This window comes from Cebus imitator, unplaced genomic scaffold (genome assembly GCF_001604975.1).
Source record: "Cebus imitator isolate Cc_AM_T3 unplaced genomic scaffold, Cebus_imitator-1.0 Scaffold6, whole genome shotgun sequence".
NCBI lineage: Eukaryota > Metazoa > Chordata > Mammalia > Primates > Cebidae > Cebus > Cebus imitator.
The window spans coordinates 6096333-6117520 of record NW_016107321.1 but is presented as its reverse complement, the minus strand read 5'-3'; the positions used below and the strand labels follow the sequence as shown (position 1 = coordinate 6117520).

At 45.4% G+C, this 21188-nt stretch overlaps 1 protein-coding gene across 11 annotated transcripts in view; it reads left to right on the top strand.

Annotated features, from left to right (window-relative positions):
* SYTL3 (synaptotagmin like 3) overlaps positions 1-21188 on the top strand; it is a 113600-nt gene that overhangs the window by 41415 nt on the left and 50997 nt on the right. For 10 of the 11 annotated variants that reach the window (XM_037741845.1, XM_037741855.1, XM_037741866.1 and 7 more), the window contains 2 exons: positions 16642-16693; positions 18630-18699. In XM_037741845.1, coding sequence (XP_037597773.1) covers positions 16642-16693; positions 18630-18699 — 122 coding nt within the window. Of the gene's footprint in view, positions 1-16641; positions 16694-18629; positions 18700-21188 lie in introns of those variants that run through there. The other variant, XM_017538402.2, reaches the window with a different exon arrangement.

The following is a 21188-nucleotide window of genomic DNA, read 5'->3' as shown; positions in this document are numbered from 1 at the left end:
GGCCTGCCCCCATACCTGGGCTGGGGCATCTGTGCTGTCCCGGCCTGCCCTCATACCTGGGCTGGGACATCTGTGCTGTCCCGGCCTGCCCTCATATCTGGCCGTGACTGCTGCTGTTGGGAGGAGGATTTGGCTTCTGCCAGGATGTCTCCACAGGACTGCTTGAGGGTCCTCCTGACATGGCGGCCAGCTTCCTGCAGGGCAAGTGATCCAAGAGAAAGAAAAGCAGAGCCCCATGGTATCTTTTATGGCCTAGCTTCAGAAGCCACACCCTGTCATTTCTGCTATGTCCTATTGGTCCCACAGGTCAGCCCTAGTCAGAGGAGACTACAAAAGGGTTTGGTTCTCAGGAGGCATGAAGTACTGGGACCATCTTGGGGACGGCTGCCAAATCCTGTGTTCCTTATCCTGGGAGAATGGCAATACCTCTCACTCTGTCCCCAAATCCACAGACTGGAGAATCAGGCTTGACTCATTTATTCCTCATTCTGCCCCTACATTCAGTCAGTCAGCAAATCCTGACGTTTCTGCTTCCCAAGTCTCTGGAATCTTCCTCTCCCTTCGTTCTCACTTCCAACGTAGCAGCTCCTGACTGGCTGCCACTGACCCCATCTGCTTCCCCCTTGGTCCCTCCTCTATTCTGTGAAGAGAGGGAGCTTCCTTTTCTCTTTTAAAGGAAGTTACTTACTTTCTGATTACAGAAGTAATGCAAACATTGCAGACATTTTGGAAACACAGCATAGTATTTAGATGCAATGGAAATATGACCACAGTCCTAAATTACCGCAAATTACATACCCGTGTACGCACATGTGCATGCACACACCTGCATCCTCCCAGCCTTCTCTCTAGGCGAGCCTGTGTGTATGTGTGTGCACAGATAGACTTATCCAATTTCAAATGTATTGTGATCAGACTATATATGGTTTTATCTTGCTTTTACAATTGAACTTGGCATAAACATTTTCCTATATCACTAAGACTTCTTCCAAAATGTATTGATGCCTCTATAAAATACACTAAATATATGCACTACAGTTTATTTAACCTGCTCCCAAGTGTCAGTGAGTATATCACTGTATTTGATTTTTCATGTTATGGATAACTCTGTGATGAGCATCTTGTATAGTATCTTGGCATGTCTGTTTATTTTTGGGGGGGTAGATTCTTAGAAGAAGAATGGTTGGTCAAGTGTATGAACACTTGAAAGCCTTTTGATGTTTTGCCAAATTATCCTCTGGGAGTGTGTGCTTATTTACAGCAGGTTGACAGAGTATGTAAGTTTCCTTCTTCCCACACTCTGGCCCCCATTAAGTTATGACATTTGAGGCATAATTTCAAATTACAATCATGTGAAAAAACTAGATGCCAGGCACAGTGGCTCACGCCTGTAATCCCAGCACTTTGGGAGGCTGAGATGGGAGGATCGCTTGAGCCCAGGAGTTTGAGACCAGCCTGGGCAACGTAGTGAGACCCTGTCTCTAAAAATAAAATAAATTTAATTTAAAAATTAAAAACTGGAAAATGAAGAAAATCATAAACAGCAATGTTAAAAATACAGAAGCTTCACCCAGAGAACAATTGTTGACATTTTAGTATACAGTATACAATTTCTGTTCTTTGGTGAGTGTATGTATCTATGCTTGTGGGTACATAGGTATATGTGTGAATACATATGTGTGTGTAGATACACTTTTTTTTTTTTTTTTTTTTTGAGACAGAGTGTCACTCTGTTGCCCAGGCTGGAGTGCAGTGGTGCAATCTCGGCTCACTGCAACCTCTGTCTCCCAGGTTCAAGCAATTCTTCTGCCTCAGCTTCCCAGGTAGCTGGGACTACAGGTGTGTGCCACAATGCCCAGCTAATTTTTTGTATTTTTAGTAGAGATGGGGTTTCAACCATGTTAGCCAGAGTGGTCTCGATCTCCTTACCTTGTGATCTGCTTGCCTCAGCCTCCCAAAATGCTGGAATTACAGGCATGAGCCACCACACCCAGTCACATACACATTTTTAAAGTATTTAGGTTGAACCATAAGAAATTGGCATTTTTAGGCAGAAAATTGTTGAGTAGAAGCAAATTCACATGAGTCAAGCTATTTACATAATTGAAATCAAATTGTATAGTTTTATCCTAATGTTTCTTCATGTAATAATTTATAAGGAACATTTTCAGTATCTATAGATATCATTGGCTATATGATTTCTGATGACTGCCTCTCCATCATAGGAATGTGACGTCATTTGTTTAACCAAATGACTATAGTTGGATAGTTAGAGGATTTCCAGTTTTCTATTGCATTTTGGAAAGTTTATAGTGTTATTAAAATGATAATAATGTAAAGAACATCCTTGTAGATATCTCTTAGCACATCTCTGAATATTTCTAGAAAGAGAACAAGATGAATGTCAGGAATGTTGCCTCCAGAAAGGGAGTGGAACTATCCTTAAAAATAAACCAACAAGCAAATGAACAGACAACTTTGTCAATTTGGGAAAACCACATTGGCCATCCCAAATGGTTCTCTCATCGTTTTGATCTGAATTCATCTAATAACAAAAGAGATTGAATCTCTTCCACTTTTCAACCTTCTGTAGATGTTCTTGGTATATGAAGGTGATTAGCCCTTTTCAATCATATTGTTTGCATATATATCTTCCTAGTACGTAGTCTTGTTTATAACTTTATGTTTTGACACACAGAAGTTGTTTTGTTTGCTCATAGGCAAATCTCCTTTTCCTGTAAAATTTCTTTTTTTGCTTTTATGCTTCTTTCTTATCCTGTGATGGGTTAAATATCCACCTTAATTTTCTTCTAATTTTTATGTAACTTTTTCTTCCTCGAGAAAGAGTCTTGCTCTGTTACCCAGGCTGTGGCACAATCTTGGCTCACTGCGACCACCACCACCTGGTTTCAAGTGATTCTCCTGTCTCAGCCTCCTGAGTAGCTGGGATTACAGGCATGTGTAATCCTGTAATGACTGGCTGATTTTTGTATTTTTAGCAGAGATAGGGTTTCATTATGTTGGCCAGGCTGGTCTCAAACTCCTGGCCTCAAGTGATTCGCCCGCCTTGGCCTCCCAAAGTGCTGGAATTATACGCATGAGCCACTGTGTTAACTCTTTCCAATAATCAGGAGGCCCAATACAATTTTTTTTCTTCTAATCCGTAATGTTCTCAGTGCCTTTGTTACATAACCAGTTCCTTTACCATTGCGTTGTAACCCAGGGCCGTTGATTGGCACTGTGTGGGGCCCTACTCTCCTTGTGCCCTGCACTCCTGGGAGTGCTGTCTCATAGAGGACACACAGCACTGTCCCCTTCACCTGCAGCTCTTGGTGATTTGGCCCTAGCCAGATTTTGAATCTTTGAAAGCAGGAGCTATGAGTGAAGGAACAAGTGAACGAATAAATTGAGCAAGGATGTGGTTATTTGGCTGTTAGAAAGTGTAGTGTCCATTATCAGTGCCTAGGCACCTTACAAATGTAGACTTCTTTTCCTTTTTGGCACCAGGAAATCTAAAGCTAAATGTAACATTCAGTTGCAGTAATTCCAGGAATCATTACACCCTCTGCACCCAGTTTTTTTCTTAATAGCTTTTACTTCTTTCTTTCTTTTTTTTTTTTTTTTTTGATGGAGTCTTGCTCTGTCACCAGACTGGAGTGCAGTGGCGGATCTCAGCTCACTGCAACCTCCACGTCCTGGGTTCATGCGATTCCCCTGCCTCAGCCTCCCTGAGTAGCTGGGACTACAGGCGGGCACCACCATGCCTGGCTGATTTTTTGTATTTTACTAGAGACGGTGTTTCACCATGTTGGCCGGATGGTCTCAATCTCTTGACCTCAAGTGATCTGCCTGCCTTGGCTTCCTAAAGTGCTGGGATTACAGGCATGAGCCACCACACCCAACTCTACTTATTTCTCTTTTGATGATCTTACTGGATATGTGCAATTTAAGATAAAATGCCCTCCAGATTTCCTTGGAAGTAGACAAGGTATAAGCAATCATCTAGTAAAGAATAATAGATTAATTGTGGCAATGTCTGTTGTCCTATTTTTTCAACCATTAAAACCATTTAAAAAGAAAAAAAATGAGCCTCAATTCTTCATTTTGTAGGGAGATGGTATAAAATATTTTAAATATTTTGGTTTATTTAAAAATTTTTCTGATTATAGGCTGGCTTTTTCTCCTGAGATTTCATGACTTGATATTTAGTTTCGTGGTCTTAAAAATCTCTTTGATGCCACAGTGTTGGGTCATCTGTAGAGCATCCAAATTATCAACGCACCCAGACCTTCGTAGGATCTCTTGCCTTTAGGAAGCTCCCAAGGACAACCTGGCATCGTCACCTTCTGTTCCTCCATCCACAGGCATTTGGCAGTCTGCGCAGAGGGTTTTTAATGTGGCTTCTGGACCCATGCTCCAGGATCAGCTGCAAGCTGATTCAAATTCAACGTTCCTGGCCTCACACACAGAGATTCTCATTTGGTGGGGCCAGGTAGGGTTCGAGAGTGAATGTTTGCCTGGGGGCCGTGGCTCATGCCTGTAATCCCAGCACTTTGGGAGGCTGAGGTGGGAGGTTGCTTGAGGGCAGGAGTCTGAGACCACCCTGGCCAGCATGGTGAGACCGTGTCTCTACTAAAAATACAAAAATTAGCTGGGCATGGTGGTCCATGCCTGTAATCCCAGCTGCTCAGGGGGTTGAGGCAGGAGAATCGCCTGAACCCAGAAGGTGGATGTTGCAGTGAGCCAAGATTGTGCCGTTACAATCCAGCCTGGGCGACAGAGCAAGACTCCATTTCAAAAAAGAAAAAGAAAGCGACTGTTTAACAGGTCCCCAAGTAATTTTTTAAAATGTATGTTAGGTAAAGTAGCAAAGTTAGTAAAGAATTATGATGAAACTTGTTTAGATCACTAAAAACTAGAAAACAAGCTGAAAATTCATCTTTCCTCTTTCGGTATCTGCTGAACATATAGAGATGGTGCCCTCTTCTGGCTCCTCTCTGTAAATGCACATCTTTTACTTTATTATTTTTTTTAACAACCATGACATTTTGTTACTTGATATACAAGCTTAAAAGCAGAAAGATGACAATATTAATATTAATACTCAAGTTAAAAATGTTTAAACATAATATATAAGCAATCTACTCAGACTTTCACTCTATTTCTAATAATTGGGGAACTAAAATAATTTAGAAAGGCTAAGTAAGCTTTAACATAGCCTCTGATAATTCTCTCAATGATCCATCATGTAACTAACCAGGATAATTATTGTATCCTATAATTATGAAGGAAAATAACCTTTATTCCTCCCTCTAGCAGTAAATGTGATTGAGTTCTTCAAGTGACTTTTCTGAGTTGAATTCTTCTGCATGGGCAGTTTAGATACGATCCATGCCATCACAGGGTTATGAGAACAGCATCAGATTGGCTGCGTGGGCTTGAAACACTCAGGCTCATGAGTTAAAAGAAGCAGATGCCGGTCAATACGTAGCTGACTCTATCACAATGCCCTGCCTGCCTTTCTTCTCTGCTGGTGTGCTCAGTAAACACCTCTCACCCCTGCAATTCATCAAACGGCTTCCACAAGGATGATTCTGTAAAGCTTTCTTTGAATTACAAATGGAGACCCTAGTTTATGTGTGCTTATACTCCTAACAGGATATCTTTATGAAGCCATGCTTATTTCCCATATAAAAAATTTTGTATATGCTTTTATTTTACTTTATTATTTTTTTTTTTTGAGACAGCATCTTACTTTGTCACCTAGGTGGGAGTACAGTGGTAGGATCTTGACTCCCTGCAGCCTCAAGCTGCTAGGCTCAAGCAATTCCCCTCGCATCCGCCAAGTAACTGGGACCACAGGCGTGCACCACTATGCCTGGCTAAATTTTTTATTTTGTTTTGTTTTGTTGAGACAGAGTCTCGCTCTGTTGCCCAGGCTGGAGTACAGTGGTGCAGTCTCAGCTCACTGCAAGCTTTGCCTCCCTTCAAGTGATTCTCCTACCTCAGCCTCCCAAGTCATTGGGATTACAGGTGCACGCCAACACATTCAGCTAATTTTTGCATTTTTAGTAGAGATGGGGTTTCACCAGGTTGGCCAAGCTGGTTTTGAACTCCTGACTTCAAATGATCCACTTGCCTCAGCCTTGCAAAGTGTTGGGATTACAGGTGTGCCACCACGCCCAGACTTTTATTTTGTTTTTCTGTAGAGACAGGGTTTCACCGTGTTGCCCAGGCTGGTCTCGAATTCCTGAGCTCAGGTGATCCACCTGCCTCTTCCTCCCAAATTGCTAAAATTGTAGACATGAGATTATCTAGAAACACAGGGAGAAAGCAAAACCTTTGAAGGGCAAGGTTTTGCTTGCTTTTGTGCAACTTTTGTGCAGGCTGCATCTGGCCTGCTTTTGTTTTATTTTAAAGGAATGGTGGATCCTATTTTTGAATATTTTGTTACTGCTCTCCTTAAGAGGAAAGATAAAACAAACACATCACCACTAAAAGGAGTGTGCACCTTGGAAGCATCTTCCCAGCAGATTGGATTGCTTGTCATGTCCCTGAGAGATTTTTAGTTGGGTCCAGTTAAACTAAGTGGAGCCAAGACTGTCAAATCAGATTTTATGATTAATGTAATAAAACCTTGCCCTTCAAAGGTTTTGCTTTCTCCCTGTGTTTCTAGATAATCTTCTTCCTGAGACAGGTTCTTAATTTTATTCATTGTTTTTTTATTTTTTATTTTTTGAGATGGGGGTTTCACTCTTGCCACCCAGGCTGGAGTGCAGTGGCTTAATAATGGCTCACTGCAACCTCCACCTCCCAGGCTCAAGCAGTCCTCCCTTTCAGCCTCCCAAGTAGCTGGGACCACAGGCATACACCAGCATGCCTGGCTAATTTTTGTATTTTCAGTAGAGACGGGGTTTTGCCATATTGCCCAGGCTGGTACTGAACTCCTGGGCTCAAGTGCCACCCACCTCAGCCTCCTAAAGTGCTGGGATTACAGGCATGAGCCACCACACCTGACTGATTTTATTCATTTTTGATTTCATGATGCCTTTGGCTTTGCACATAGTAGCAACGCAAAAATTGAATTGATTAGAAGGTCCAAGTCACTCTGAATACATGAATTTAACCTAGACGTTTTTTGTATCTCAAGTGTCTAACTGGGTGACTGGAGTTTCCCCGGTGTTCTCTGAGTGCCAGCGTTCCTTCCAGGACTTCTGTATCTCTTCTGATGTCCTTTGAGCCTTGTCCACTACTCCTTGATGATGAGGTCCCTTTAGGCAGCCTACATCTTGGTCCTAAATTGTCGTGACTACCCCACTACTAACTTGCTTCGTTGGGGTTTTGATTCACTGCTTTTGGAGTGGAGGAAGAACCATGATTAGGTGGGCTGGTAATTGGGCTCGTCAATATTTCAGTTTACTGAAGGCTCTCTGCTCTTTTTGGAGTTGGCAAACAACAGCCTGCAGGTCAAATCTGGCCCATCATCTGCTTTTGTAAATAAAGTTTTATTGGAACATGGCCATATTTACCCATTCTCATATCTATGGCTGCGTTTGCAACAGGTTGAGTAGTTGAAACAGAGACATTATGGTTGGCAAAGCCTGAAATTTTCTACCTAAAAATTTACAGAAAAAGTTTGCTGACATCTACTCTAGATGAACAGCTGATAACATACAACAATGTTTTCATGACCATCATTTTTTCTATTTCAATGAACAGAATGGAAATCAAGGTGAAGTAACTGAACTGAAGGGATTTCTGAATGAAGGATTCATGTGTTCATATGTTTAGACAAAATTACTCATTAGGTTAGTTTTTAGGGAGTAATTTGGCACTGTTAAACTATCTCTTCATATGAATAATTTTTTCAAGGGCAGACACATATATACTTAAATAGAAAATAATTTTGAATTTAAGAACTTCATGTTCATTTTTTAAATTGTGGCAAACTATGCACAATATAATGTTTGCCATTTTAGCCATTTTTAAGCATTAAGTTGATTGCCATTAAGTATACTTGCATTGTGCAAACATCACCAGCATCTGTCTCTAGAGCTTTTTCATCCTGCTGTGTTGAAACTCTGTGCCCATTAAACAATAACTCTCCATCCTCCCCTTCCCCCACCGACCTACATTCTGTCTTTATGAATGTAAGTACTCTAGGGACCACATGTAAGTGGAATCATAATGTATTTGTTCTTTTGTGTCTGACTTATTTCACTTAGCAACATGTCCTCAAGGTTCATTCATATTGTATAGAATGCATCAGAATTTCATTCCTTTTTAGGGATGAATAATATTCTGCTTCTTGGACATGCCATGTTTCATTGATCCTTTCATCCGTTGATGGACATTTGGGTTGTTTCTTCCTCTTGGCCATTGTGAATAATGCCGCTGGGTACGTTGTTGTTCAAATATTTATTAGAGTTCCTGCCTTAAATTCTTTTGTGTGTATACTCAGAAGTGGAATTACTGGATCAAATGGTAATTCTATGTTTAATTTATTGAGGAAATGCCACGGAATTTTCAACATCTGCTGCCTCATTTTATTATACTTCTCCACTAGCAATGCACAGGGGTCCAGTTTTTTCACATCCACACTAACACTTATTTTATTAACACTTATTTTTACAACACATATTTTCTATTTTCTTGATAGTATGCACCCTAATGAGTGTGAAGTAGTATTGTGGTTTTGGTTTGCATTTTCCTAATAATTAGTGATGTTGAACATCTTTTCATGTGCTTATTGGCCATTTGTATATCTTCTTTGGAGAAATGCCTATTCAATTCCTTTGCCTGTTTTTGAATTGGATTGTTTGATTTGTTTCTTTAAAAAAATGAACAAAGCTGGAGGACTCATGCTTCCTGATCTCAAAACTTACTACAAAGCTACAGTAATCAAAACAGTGTGGTACTAACATAAAGACAGACATACAGACCAATGGAATCAAATAGCCTAGAAATAAAGCCATGCACGTATAGTCAAATGATTTTTGAAAAGGATGCTAAGACCATTGAGTAGGGAAAGGACAGTCTTTTCAACAAATGGCACTGGGAAAACAGGATATCCACATACAAAAGAAAGAAGTTGGCTTATTTCCCTTAGCAAATGCTAAGCAAAATAAGGTAAGCCTGACCCTTACCTAATAACATATACAAAAATTATCCCAAAACACACCAAAGACCTAAATGTAAGAGCTCTTGTTTTCTTAGAATAAAACAGGGAGGCTGGGTGTGGTGGTTCACACCTATAATCCCAGTACTTTGGGAAGCGAAGGTAGGTGGATTGATTGAGCCTGGGAGTTCAAGACCAGCCTGGGCAACATGGTGAAACCCTGTCTCTACAAAAAAAAAAAGAAAGAAAAAATTAGTTGAGCGTGGTGGTGCATGCCTGTGGTCCAAGCTACTTGGGAGGCTGAGGTGGGAGGATCACTTGAACATGGGAGGTTGAACCTGTAGTGAGCCAAGATCGTGCCACTGCACCCCAGCCTGGGTGATAGAGCCATACCCTGTCACAAATCAGTCAGGGACAAAGATTCACGACATTGGATCTGGTGTGATTTCTTAGCTGTGACAGCAAAGGCTCAAGGAACAAAATGAAAAATAGAGAAATTGGACATCATCAATATGAAAAACTTTTGTGCACCAAAGGACATTATTAACAAAATAGAAAGGTAAGTGACAGAATGAGAGAAGATAGTTTCAGATCACTTATCTGATAAGAGATTAACATCCAGCATATATAGAGAACCCTCGAGCCCATATTCATTTTTTAGAGAAAATCCAAAGGATGCTGCAGAGCAGTTTACACCCTCTAGCCCCAGGCACTGACCAAGCCTGAACCAGTCACCCTCGGCCTTGAGTGTATATCGGTGGCAGACTTACTGCCCAGAGTGTCTGCCTGACAGGACATGGGTAGCTTCATTAAAGGGAAAAGATACCATTCTCTCCTGTCGTTAAGAGGAAGAGTAATGTCTGGTGCCAGAAGGATGCCAGATGGGGGATGCTTCATGCCCATAGGATTGTAAATCTACCATTATAATTGTTGCTCCCTGGAAGGCGCTGCTTGCTGATTCACAGCCCTGCACTGAGTCTTCTTTCGTCCTGGGACAGTGGCTTGGAGCCAGTGCCATCTTAGCTCAAATTTTCCTAAGGACTAAAATATGCTTCAGATGACTCTGGGCTGGGTGTGGTGGCTCACGCCTGTAATCCCAACACTTTGGGAGGCAGAGCTGGGTGGGTAACATGAGGTCAGGAGTTCGAGACCAGCCTGGCCAACATGGTGAAATCCGGTCTCTACTAAACATACAAAAATTAGCTGGGCGTGGTGATTGGTACCTGTAATCCCAGCTACTCGGGAGGCCGAGGCAGGAGAATCACTTGAACACAGGAGGCAGAGGCTTCAGTGAGCTGAGATCATGCCACTGCACTGCAGCCTGGACGACAGAGCGAGACTCTATGTAAAATAATAAAAATGTCTCTGGACCCCCGTTCCAAAACCATTTGTGACTGGATATCATGATGCTTTACATGCTGAGGGATTTTTCTAGTCAAACTTTTAGAGAGATTTTCCATTTTGAATATGTGAGCTATAGATTGGTTTAAAACTGTATTGCTCCAGGGACCTTTTCTCCCCACTAAGGAAAAAAGTTCCAAAACACAGTGTAGTTGTCCAACACCCACTCCAAACCTTGGCTGTGCTCACCTTTCTCTAGCATTTGGCGAGTACTCAAACTTCAGTGTGGGCCAGCCCTCAGGATTGTCACTTACAGTGGCACAGGTCGGACACTGCACAAGGGAGCCACTTCTAAGGGGGTATTGTTCAAACAATACATTCATGTATTAAGCATGATGCTTGTTTATGTCAGATACAGCAAAATGTGGTGTTCTAACAAGATGCATATATTATGACAAATTTCCTAGGCCTCTTGAGGAAGGGGCACATTTGTCCAGGCCCCGTGTAGATAGCCTCACCTGGGCTTTGCTTTGGTGGCACGTGGAACTCCAGGGTATGGTTTCTTACACCGGATATTACTCCCACTCCACAGGCACCAGCAGAGGTGGCCACGGGGAAAGCCACCTGCCCCCTGACTGCCCGTCTTAGTGCTGCAGCGTGACCCATGCCGTGTGGTGTGTGTGAGCTTCCGCACATGGGGCTGCTGTGCGGCCTTTCAGTGGAGGAGGGATTTGCTGATCCTGCTTTGAAAGAGGCCTAACCGCACTGACGATGCGGTTCAGGACCTGAAAACTCAGCTATGAGCAGCACGACATGGCGGGTTGATGAGTCGCTGTGGGACATTCCAGGGAGTCTGCCCTGTGGCCTCTTTCCCCGAGGACAGAGTCACCGGGAGAAGGGGTGAAGCCACAGGGCCTGCATCTGCTGCAGGAATTGCAGTCCAGGGCGCTGGCGTGGTTGGGGGTTCGTGTCCTCAGCTGACATCATGACAGAGCCCAGTTTGAGGTGGGCATCCATGCGCAGGGATTTGTATCAGTAGCTGGAATACGTTGCTTCATCCCTATTATTTCTAGGCTGAGAAATGGATGCATAGATGTATAATGACTTGTCACAGACTTGCCAGCTGCAGGGGCGGGACTGGTTTTTGAGCCATACATGGCGGCTCTTGACTCCCCGCTGCCTCAATCTGTGGTTGGTGTGAATCCTCACAACACTGTGGGCCCTGTTGGGGGTAGAGGTGGTGACTCACTTATTCCTTTATTGTTATTATTAATTTAGAAAAATTTGGGCCAGGCGTGGTGGCTCATGGCTGTAATCCCAGCACTTTGGGAGGCTAAGGTAGGTGGATCACTTGAGGTCAGGAGTTTGAGACCAGCCTGGCTAACATAGTGAAACCCTATTTCTACTAAAAATACAGAAATTAGCCAGCGAGGTGGTGTGCACCTGTAATCCCAGCTACTCTGGAGCCTGAGGTAGGAGAATCGCTTGAACCAGGGCAGCAAAGTTTTCAGTGAGCTGGGATTGGGCCACTGCACTCCAGCCTGGGTGCCCGAGGAGACTCAGTCTCAAAAAAAAAAAAAAACAAAAAAAAAACCATAAAAAATAAACACTTTTATTTTGTAGAGATGGGATTTTGCCATGTTACCTAGGCTTGTCTTGAACTCCTGGGCTCAAGCAATCCTCCCATCTCAGCCTCCCAAAGTGCTGGGGTTGCAGGTATGAACCACCACACCCGGCGTCACTTATTCTTACCTCTGTCAAAGTACCTGTGTGTATTACATTTAATTAATGCGAACAAATTCATGAAATTCATTGTGCAAAACCGATGACCTTGTGTTAACACACATTTGGTTAAACAGCTCAAATGAAGTCATGCTTCTTGCTGTTGCTAAACCTGCCCCTGTCTGCTCACTCACTGCCTGGCTCTTCTCCCTCGGGGTCCTGAGACGCACACACAAGTGCACAGGCATTGCTTCCTGAAGATTTAAACAGAGTGAGATATAAGTGACAAATATGAAATATTGAAAAATTAAGAAATGTTACTGAGCTTTCCGGGGCGTGGCTGTTGGTTTCTATGTGGTGGTTTTCCGCCTGGCTTTGTATTAGGAAAATGTTCAACCAGAAGCAGAGCGGTGACCCCGTGTCTGGACGGCCCTGGGCTATCCCCGCTCTGGTCTTGTTCCCAGCCCCTCCCTCCCTCCTTTGTCCACTTTCTGACTTTCTGCAGGCTTTTTAGGCGAACTGTGGTACAACGTCCAGCTTTGCAACTGGTAGACGTTGTGACTTTGGGCCCATGACGCCACATCCCTGAGCCTCGCTTTTCATTTATAGAATTGGGATGACACCTGGCAGCCGCTGAGCAGCAAATGTGAGCAAAACGCTCCGCACTGGGCCTGGCAGACAAAGCTGCCAACCAGCCGTGTACCTCAGACAAGTCCTGGCAGCCACAGACCCGGGCTCTGGCCCGCAGCTGCTCCTGTCTCTGGCAAAGATGGGGATCCCTGCTAGAGCCACCTGCCAGCCAGGCCGGGCAGGTGGGGGCCCTTGGTCCAAAGAACCTGCCTCTCGAGGGATGTCTGTCTGTGTGCAGCTCACAGCTCCTTGTGTGAATGCTGACATGTTAACAAGAAGTCAAGATTTGGGGCTCTTTAAGGAAGCTTCTAGGGAGAAACAACTGAGGAATCAAAGGGAAGCAAAATGACAGTCGACAGCGGGCTGGCAAAAGCCACATAGGGCAGCGCTTCTCCAGCTTCCTTGAGCACTGAAATCCGCCTGGCCTTGCTCCACTGGGATTGGGGCTCTGTGTCTCCAGCAACCCCTGCCCTGCTGAGAGCCACAGGCCACAACTGGGGCAGTGAGGGCAGGGGACAGACGGACACCTGCGGGTCCCCCACCTGCTTTCCTATGTCCTGTGAGCTAAGAGTAGGTTTTACATTATTATTATTATTATTTTGAGTCGGAGTCTCACTCTGTTACCCAGGCTGGAGTGCAGTGGTGCAGCCTTGGCTCACTGCAACCTCTGCCTCTTGAGTTCAAGCGATCCTTCCACCTCAACCTCCTGAGAAGCCACGATTACAAGCATGCGCCATCACACCTGGCTAGGCTAATTTTTGTATTTTTAGTAGAGACAGGGTTTCACCGTGTTGGCCAGCCTGGTCTCGAACTCCTGACCTCAAGTGATCCGTCCACCTTGGCCTCCCAAAGTGCTGGGATTACAGGCGTGAACCACCATGCCCGGGCTGGGTTTTACATTTTTAAATGGTTAAAAAAACCCCACAAAATCTAAAGAATAATCTTTGTGACACATTCAAATTTCAGTGTCCATGAAGTTTCATGGGAACGGGCACACCTGCCCTTTAGTTCTGTCTGTGGCTGCTGTCACAGGGACGAATTGAGCAGCCGTGACAGGCCCCTCCGCTCCCGAGGTCAGTGGAACGCAACGTTCCCCTTCCAGCCTTGACACCGGCCCTGCCTGTGCCCCACGTCGCCACAGCCGGCAGGGGGCAGCAGAGAGCCACGCGCTCGCCCGGGCGGTGCAGGAGCCGTAGCAGGGGCGCCGAGGAATGCGACCCTGGCCGAAGCGGAGGTTTCCTAAGCGGGGTCTGAGATGTGGGCCTGAGGTAGAACTGCCCGCAGCGAATAGCACGAGGAGACGAGGTGGGGGTGACAGTAATCGTACAGGCAGGGCCGGCCTCACGGGGTAAGCAGGGCAATAAGGGACAGTTGGTTTGCTGGAGTGAAAGGGCAAGGCCTGCAGGCGGAGGGCCCCCCTCCCGCCCCCCCCCCCGCAGCTGGGGCACTCTGGATGCCACATGGGCCTGGACTTTACGCCGCCCGCTGTAGGGAGTCATTGAAGGCCCCAGGCTATAGTGAGATAGGATCGGATTCTCCAAGAGGAATGTGCCTTTTTGGTGGCTGTGCCTCAGGACGCTGTTGCAACAACCAGGGACAGGCTGACAGTGAAGGCTGTGAGGTCCCATGGGTCACGGGGGGACCCAGGACAGGGTGACAGAGCTGTAAGGTCACATGGGTCATGGGGGGACCCAGGTCAGGTTGACAGAGCTGTAAGGTCACATGGGGCAAGGGGGACTCGGGACAGGGTGACAGTGAGGGCTGTAAGGTCACATAGAGCAGGGGGTCCCAGGGACAGGGTGATAGTGAGGGCTGTAAGGTCACATAGAGCAGGGGGTCCCAGGAACAGGGTGACAGTGAGGGCTATAAGGTCACATAGAGTAGAGGGGATCCAGGACAGGGTGACAGGGCTGTAAGGTCATATAGAGCAGGGGGTCCCGGGACAGGGTGACAGAGCTGTAAGGTCACATAGAGCAGGGGGTCCCGGGACAGGGTGACAGAGCTGTAAGGTCACATAGAGCAGGGGGTCCCAGGACAGGGTGACAGAGCTGTAAGGTCACATGGGTCACGGGGGGACCCAGGTCAGGTTGACAGAGCTGTAAGGTCACATGGGGCAAGGGGGACTCGGGACAGGGTGACAGGGCTGTAAGGTCACATAGAGCAGGGGGTCCCAGGGACAGGGTGACAGTGAGGGCTATAAGGTCACATAGAGTAGAGGGGATCCAGGACAGGGTGACAGGGCTGTAAGGTCACATAGAGCAGGGGGTCCCGGGACAGGGTGACAGAGCTATAAGGTCACATAGAGCAGGGGGTCCCGGGACAGGGTGACAGAGCTGTAAGGTCATGTAGAGCAGGAGATGTGGGGCAGGGTGACAGCGAGGGCTGTAAGACCACATGTGGCAGGGGGATCCAGGGACAGGAGCACCCTGTGGTATGTCCCTGCCCACGGACTGCTCTGCACTTGCTGTCTCTGGGGTCTGTGCCCTCCCTGAGATAGGCAGGATGAGCAGTGTGGCTGTTGTTCTTGCTTCCACAGCCAGCACGCTGCAGTCAGGCTGTCTCTCTTGCTTGGACCTGGATGTTTTCTCTAGGCAGCTCCTGCAGGTGCCAGCTTTCGTCTATTACCAGCTGGTTCTACTAGTTGAGTGCTGGAGCTTCAGGCAAGGCTGCATTGTACCTTTTCATTCTGTCTTAGAGAAGCGTTTCTTAATGGGGAGGGAAGGCTGACAGGCACCTTATAGTATCCCAAGAATGCCAGATGTGCCCTAGATAAACCCCAGAAAATGCACACAGGCAGGTAGACTGGAAACTTTAGCTATGATTTCAAAGGCTCCTGTGCTCCCCGTGGCCAGCCTGGGTTAAGGACCCCGACCTGGGGGCTGCCTCCTTCCTTTGAGGCTTGAGGCTTGGTGTTGAAAGCTCAACATCAGATGCCATTTGCCCTCCCAAAGGCCAGCCCATCTGGCTTTCTCACTGTCCTTGTCCTTCAGTGTGTCTTATGGAAATTATGTTTCCATATGTAAATGTTTCTTTGGAATGGCTAAAATCCCCCAAGTGCATGGCACGGCACAGGAGCTGGACCGCCTCTGAGGGTGGCAGGCCTGGTAGTCTGGTCTGTGTATTGGGTAGATGGAGGCCCCTGGGAACCTCCCTTAGCAGGAGAAACCTGCTTCCTGGCCCCCTGCTGAGTGAAGACTGACGTCTTCCTATGCACCTGGCCAGGAAACGTTGAGTTCACAGAACTGGGAACACGCTGAGTTTTATTTCTGGGATCTTAATACATCATAAAAACCTCTTTTCTTGCAACAAAAAGAGTACTATATCAGATGCAGTCTTATTTAGGAAATTATGAGCCTCCATAACTAGAAATAAGTAGATTACAGTTTTTAAAAGATTAATTTAATCTTCATCACAAGGCCAGTTTAGAGGAATAGACTCATTCCATTATGAAATGTTTCCAGAGGACGAATGGAAGATTTAGGAAAGCTAATCCACATCAACTTTTAATAAAAGCAGTCATTCCCAACAATGATGGCTTCATATTGTGTGTGCCACAAAGCTTAAACAACAGCTTTAGGGGAGTATAATTTCCAGAACGTAAAATGTATCTTTTCAGTGTATAATGCAGTGATGTTGAGTACGTTTACTAAGTTGTACAACCATCGCCACAAGCTAATTTTGGAACATTTCTATCACCTCAAAATGATCTCCTACTTTTGAATCACAAGACATGATACTAGAGAAAATAATTTTAATCTATTATTTCCTGTATTTCAACTAGCCGAATGCTATTCCTACTAATAAATGACCTCTATTGCTATCTCTTGCAGGCAAACATGAGACAGCTGGAGCACAGCTCTTGCAATCTTATCAGAAGCTGAGGTGAGTGTTACATGGGACAGACCGTCCCAGGCCCTCCAGGGCAGGAGCGCAGAGGACGCTCTGAAAGAACTTATAGATCTTTGACTTTCACATGTCACTGCTTTGGAATGTACCTCTTTTTTTTGTTTGTTTTAAAGATAAAGTTCCTGAAAAAGATTAAAACAGAGATGTTTCCAGATTCTCATGAGAAGCTTTGCAGATTCTCATGAGAAGCATGGTATTTTCTCACTAAACGTTCTTCTCTGTTTCTTTTTTTTAAGACGGAATTTCGCTGTCACCCAGGCTGGAGTGCAGTGGTGTGATCTTGGCTCACTGCAACCTCCACCTCTCCAGTTCGAGGGATTCTTCTGCCCCAGCCTCCTGAGTAGCTGGGATTACAGGCACAAGCCACCACGCCCAGCTAATTTTTGTATTTTCAGTAGAGACAGGGTTTCACCATGTTGGGCAGGCTGGTCTGAAACTCCTGACCTTGTGATCCGCCTGCCTTGGCCTCCCAAAGTGCTGGGATTACAGGTGTGAGCCACCGTACCCAGCAATTCTGCTCAGTTTCTTAAATTCTCCTGAAATGTTATAAGGAAACTAAATATCATCTTTAATGGCACCTTAAGTGAAATTCTAAAGCAAGCATTTGCTTTGATTAATCATGCCTATCTCTAACACCTTCCCCAGCACCTGGCACGTTAGTGATATTGGTGGAATAAACACTGATAAAGTTGAATGATGGCCTGAGAGATGTGAACTTCTTTGCACAAAATTCTAAAAACCGAGCAGTCATGAAGCTGGCCGTCATTCACACACCTGATGACAATGAATTTATGAAAGTATTTCTGAAAGCCCCCACCAGCCGCTATTTTGTTTGGCCCATGGTGAAATTTTCCAGTATCAAGACTTTTTCATTTTTTTCCTCCCCTATTCTTCCCCATTATTTTTGAGATGGAGTCTCGCTCAGTCTCCAGGCTGGAGTACAGTGGCAAGGTCGCAGATCACTGCAACCTCCGCCTCCCAGGTTCAAGCAAATTCTCCTGCCTCAGCCTCCCATGTAGCTGAGATTACAGGCAAGTGCCACCACACCCAGCTAATTTTTGTATTTTTAGTAGAGACAGGGTTTCACCATGTCGGTCAGGCTGGTCTTGAACTCCTGACCTCTGGTGATCCGCCTGCCTTGGCTTTCCAAAGTGCTGGGATTACAGGAATGAGCCACTGCTCCCAGCAGTCTTTCCCATTTCTTTCAGCACAAGCTTCCAGTTTCCTTCATGGTTGATTTTCACATCCCCAACATTTGCGGCGCTTCTGCTGGTATGGTTTGTGCTAAGAGAACACGGGAGTGCAGGTGGGAGTCAGGAGTTTCCCCGCAGCCAGGTGGCAGGTCCAGGCCCAGGCGCCTAGGGCATTTCAGAACATATGACTGAGCGGAGCGGAGTACCCAGGCTTAAGGCAGCGTCACCCTCATATAGATGCCAGGAAATCAGGCTCCGCAAAGAGCAGCAGGTCCAAGCAGGGCTGCTGGCTATTTTTCCAAAAAGTGAGGCAGTTAAAAAAGAAGGCAGAGGCTGGATGTGGTGGCTCACACCTGCAATCCCAGCACTTTGGGATCCCTGGAGATCAGGAGTTTGAGGCCAGCCTGGCCAACATGGTGAAACCCCATCTACTAAAAATATAAAAATTAGCCGGGCGTTGTGGTGGGCTCCTGTAATCCCAGCTACTTGGGAGGCTGAGGAAGGAGAATCACTTGAACCCAGGAGGCAGAGGTTGCAGTGAGCTGAGATCATGACATTGTACTCCAGCCTGGACAAAGAACAGGACTCTATCTCAAAAAAAAAAAAAAAAAAAGGTGGAGAACTTGAATTCCAGAATAGTGACACATTTTATGTATTTGTAAAGCTAATGACCTGCATAGTTCACAACCCGTTTCTTATTCCTGTATTTTCCTTTGCAGCAAAATTTCTGTGGTTCCTCCTACTCCACCTCCTCTGAGTGAGAGCCAGTGCGGCCGCAGTCCTGGCAGGGTAATGCATCCATTTTGGGCGCTTCTCTAGCAGGGGGAAGGGGCAAGGAGAGGAAGCAGGGGAGCTTTCGAGGCTGAGGCCGGGCACCTCCCAGCAAAGGGATTTGACTGATTCTGGAGCGGGTCACAAAGTGGGGCAGGGAGTGAGGGCCTCGAGGCTGGACAGAGCTTCTCTCCATCTGGTGGCGGGACCATCTGCGTCATCAGTGACCCCTTCTGCCTGCACCTAAGGTCTCTTTACTCTTGGCATGGCGTTGGCCCTGTTCCCCAACTCTGCTCTGTGCTGGTGTGTGTGTAGCATCTCTGGGCTCTAAGGGGAAATAAGGTTGGTTATGGGTATGCGAGAGTGGGAGTGTCTCTTTCGCGTGTTTGCAGGCTCTAATGTACAGTGGACCAGCACCATTTCTGTCCAAAAAAATTACCTGTGCGATCTTGGGGAAGTTACCTGGGTTTCCCCCCTGAGAGGTGGAAGTAATTACACAGCTGCTGCTTGACCTATGATAGGGTTATGTCCCAATATACCCATAGTAAGTTGAAAATATTATAAGTCAAAAATATGTTTAGCCAGGCATGGTGGCTCCTGCCTGTAATCCCAGCACTTTGGGAGCCTGAGGTGGGTCACTTGAGGCTAGGAATTCGAGACCTGCCTGGCCAACATGGTGAAACCCTATCTCTACTAAAATACAAAAATTAGCTGAGCATGGTGGTGGGTACCTATAGTCCCAGCTACTCGGGAGGCTGAGGCAGGAGAATTAATTGAGCCTTGGAGGTGGAAGTTGCAGTGAGCCAAGTGCCACTGCACTCCAGCCTGGGCAACAGAACAAGACTCCATCTCAAAAAGAAAAAAATTGTATTTAATACACCTAACTTACCAAATATCATAGCTTAGCCTAGCTTGCCTTAAATGTGCTCCAACATCGTTAGCCTACAGTTGGGCAGAATCATTTAATGCAAAGCCTATTTTATAATAATAAAAATAAAAATCTTATACAAAATGAAAAGATCAAAATGCAAAGTATGGTTTCTACTGAATATGTATTGCTTTCACACGATCATCAAGTCAGAAAATTGTAAGTCAAAACATCGTAAGTCAGAAAGCATCTATATTTGTCCTCCCGTAGCTGTTGTGAGAAATTAACAAAATAATGTCTATGCTGGTACTTGGAGAACCATAAAGTGCCATGAAAATACATTGTCTTGGTTATCTTCATTATTATTCTGTAAATCAAAGAGAGCAGTTATATATGGGAGAATATGGGAGCTGATCATACTCCCAGATGATGCGTGCCATCATCCTGAATGCTGGATCCTGAAAGACCAAAATCCTAAAAATATAATTCTAGAAAATCTAAAAAATTATTTTGAAGAAATTTACTTTAAAAATTTAAAGGGGATTTGAGAAACATATAAAAACGTGACAACAGCCTGGGCAACATAGTGAGACCCCATCTCTCCAAAAAATAACAAAATTAGCTGGGCATGGCAGCACATGCCTGTAGACTCAGCTACTTAGGAGGCTAAGGGAGGAGGATTCCTTGAGCCCAGGAGGCCAAGGCTACAGTGAGCCATGATTGCACCACAGCATTCCAGCCTGGGCGACAGAGCTAGACTGTCTCTAAACAAACAAACTAAAATCAAAAACCGTGACGGAACACTTCACTGGCCGCTTTACACAATAAATAGGCTGAAACAGCATGCATATTTTTACAAGCATGAACTCTAAGCTGTACTAACGCCAGTCCCATGAGTATAACAGTTATGAGCAGATGAGCCATATTTATAAAGAAATACATCAGAAAGGGGAATGTAGAAACACATATTACGATGGCTGGTATTGTGCAGATCCAGCTTTGTAACTGAAATATTGTCATGAACAAAGGTACTTTTCAAACAGTCACTTGACGAGATGGATCAAAAACCGCTGTGGGTCACCACTGCATATGCAGTCACCCAAACGGCTGAGATTTCAAGAAATTGTATCTTTTGCAAATACAGATGCACAAAAAGGAGATCTCTTCACTTACTGAGGAAACATCAACATTTTTACGTACATGTCAAAGTCATGTTGTGATGACATACTTCCATGGAGTCAATTTGCAGAAAAAAAAATGTATAACACAAATTAAAACTCTAAAAGTCTCTATGCAGTTTTTACCTCCAGCATGGGAAATGATGCAGATGAAATACATAGCATAGGTCGGGCGCGGTGGCTCACGCCTGTAAGCTCAGCACTTTGGGAGGCCGAGGCGGGCGGATCACAACGTCAAGAGATCAATACCATCCTGGCCAACATGGTGAAACCCCGTCTCTACATAAAATACAAAAAAATTAGCTGGGCACTGTGGCGCATGCCTGTAGTCCCAGCTACTCAGAAGGCTGAGGCAGGAGAATTGCTTGAATCCAGGAGGCGGAGGTTGCAGTGAGCCGAGATCACGCCACTGCACTCCAGCCTGGCGCCTGGTGATGGAGTGAGACTCTGTCTCAAAAAAA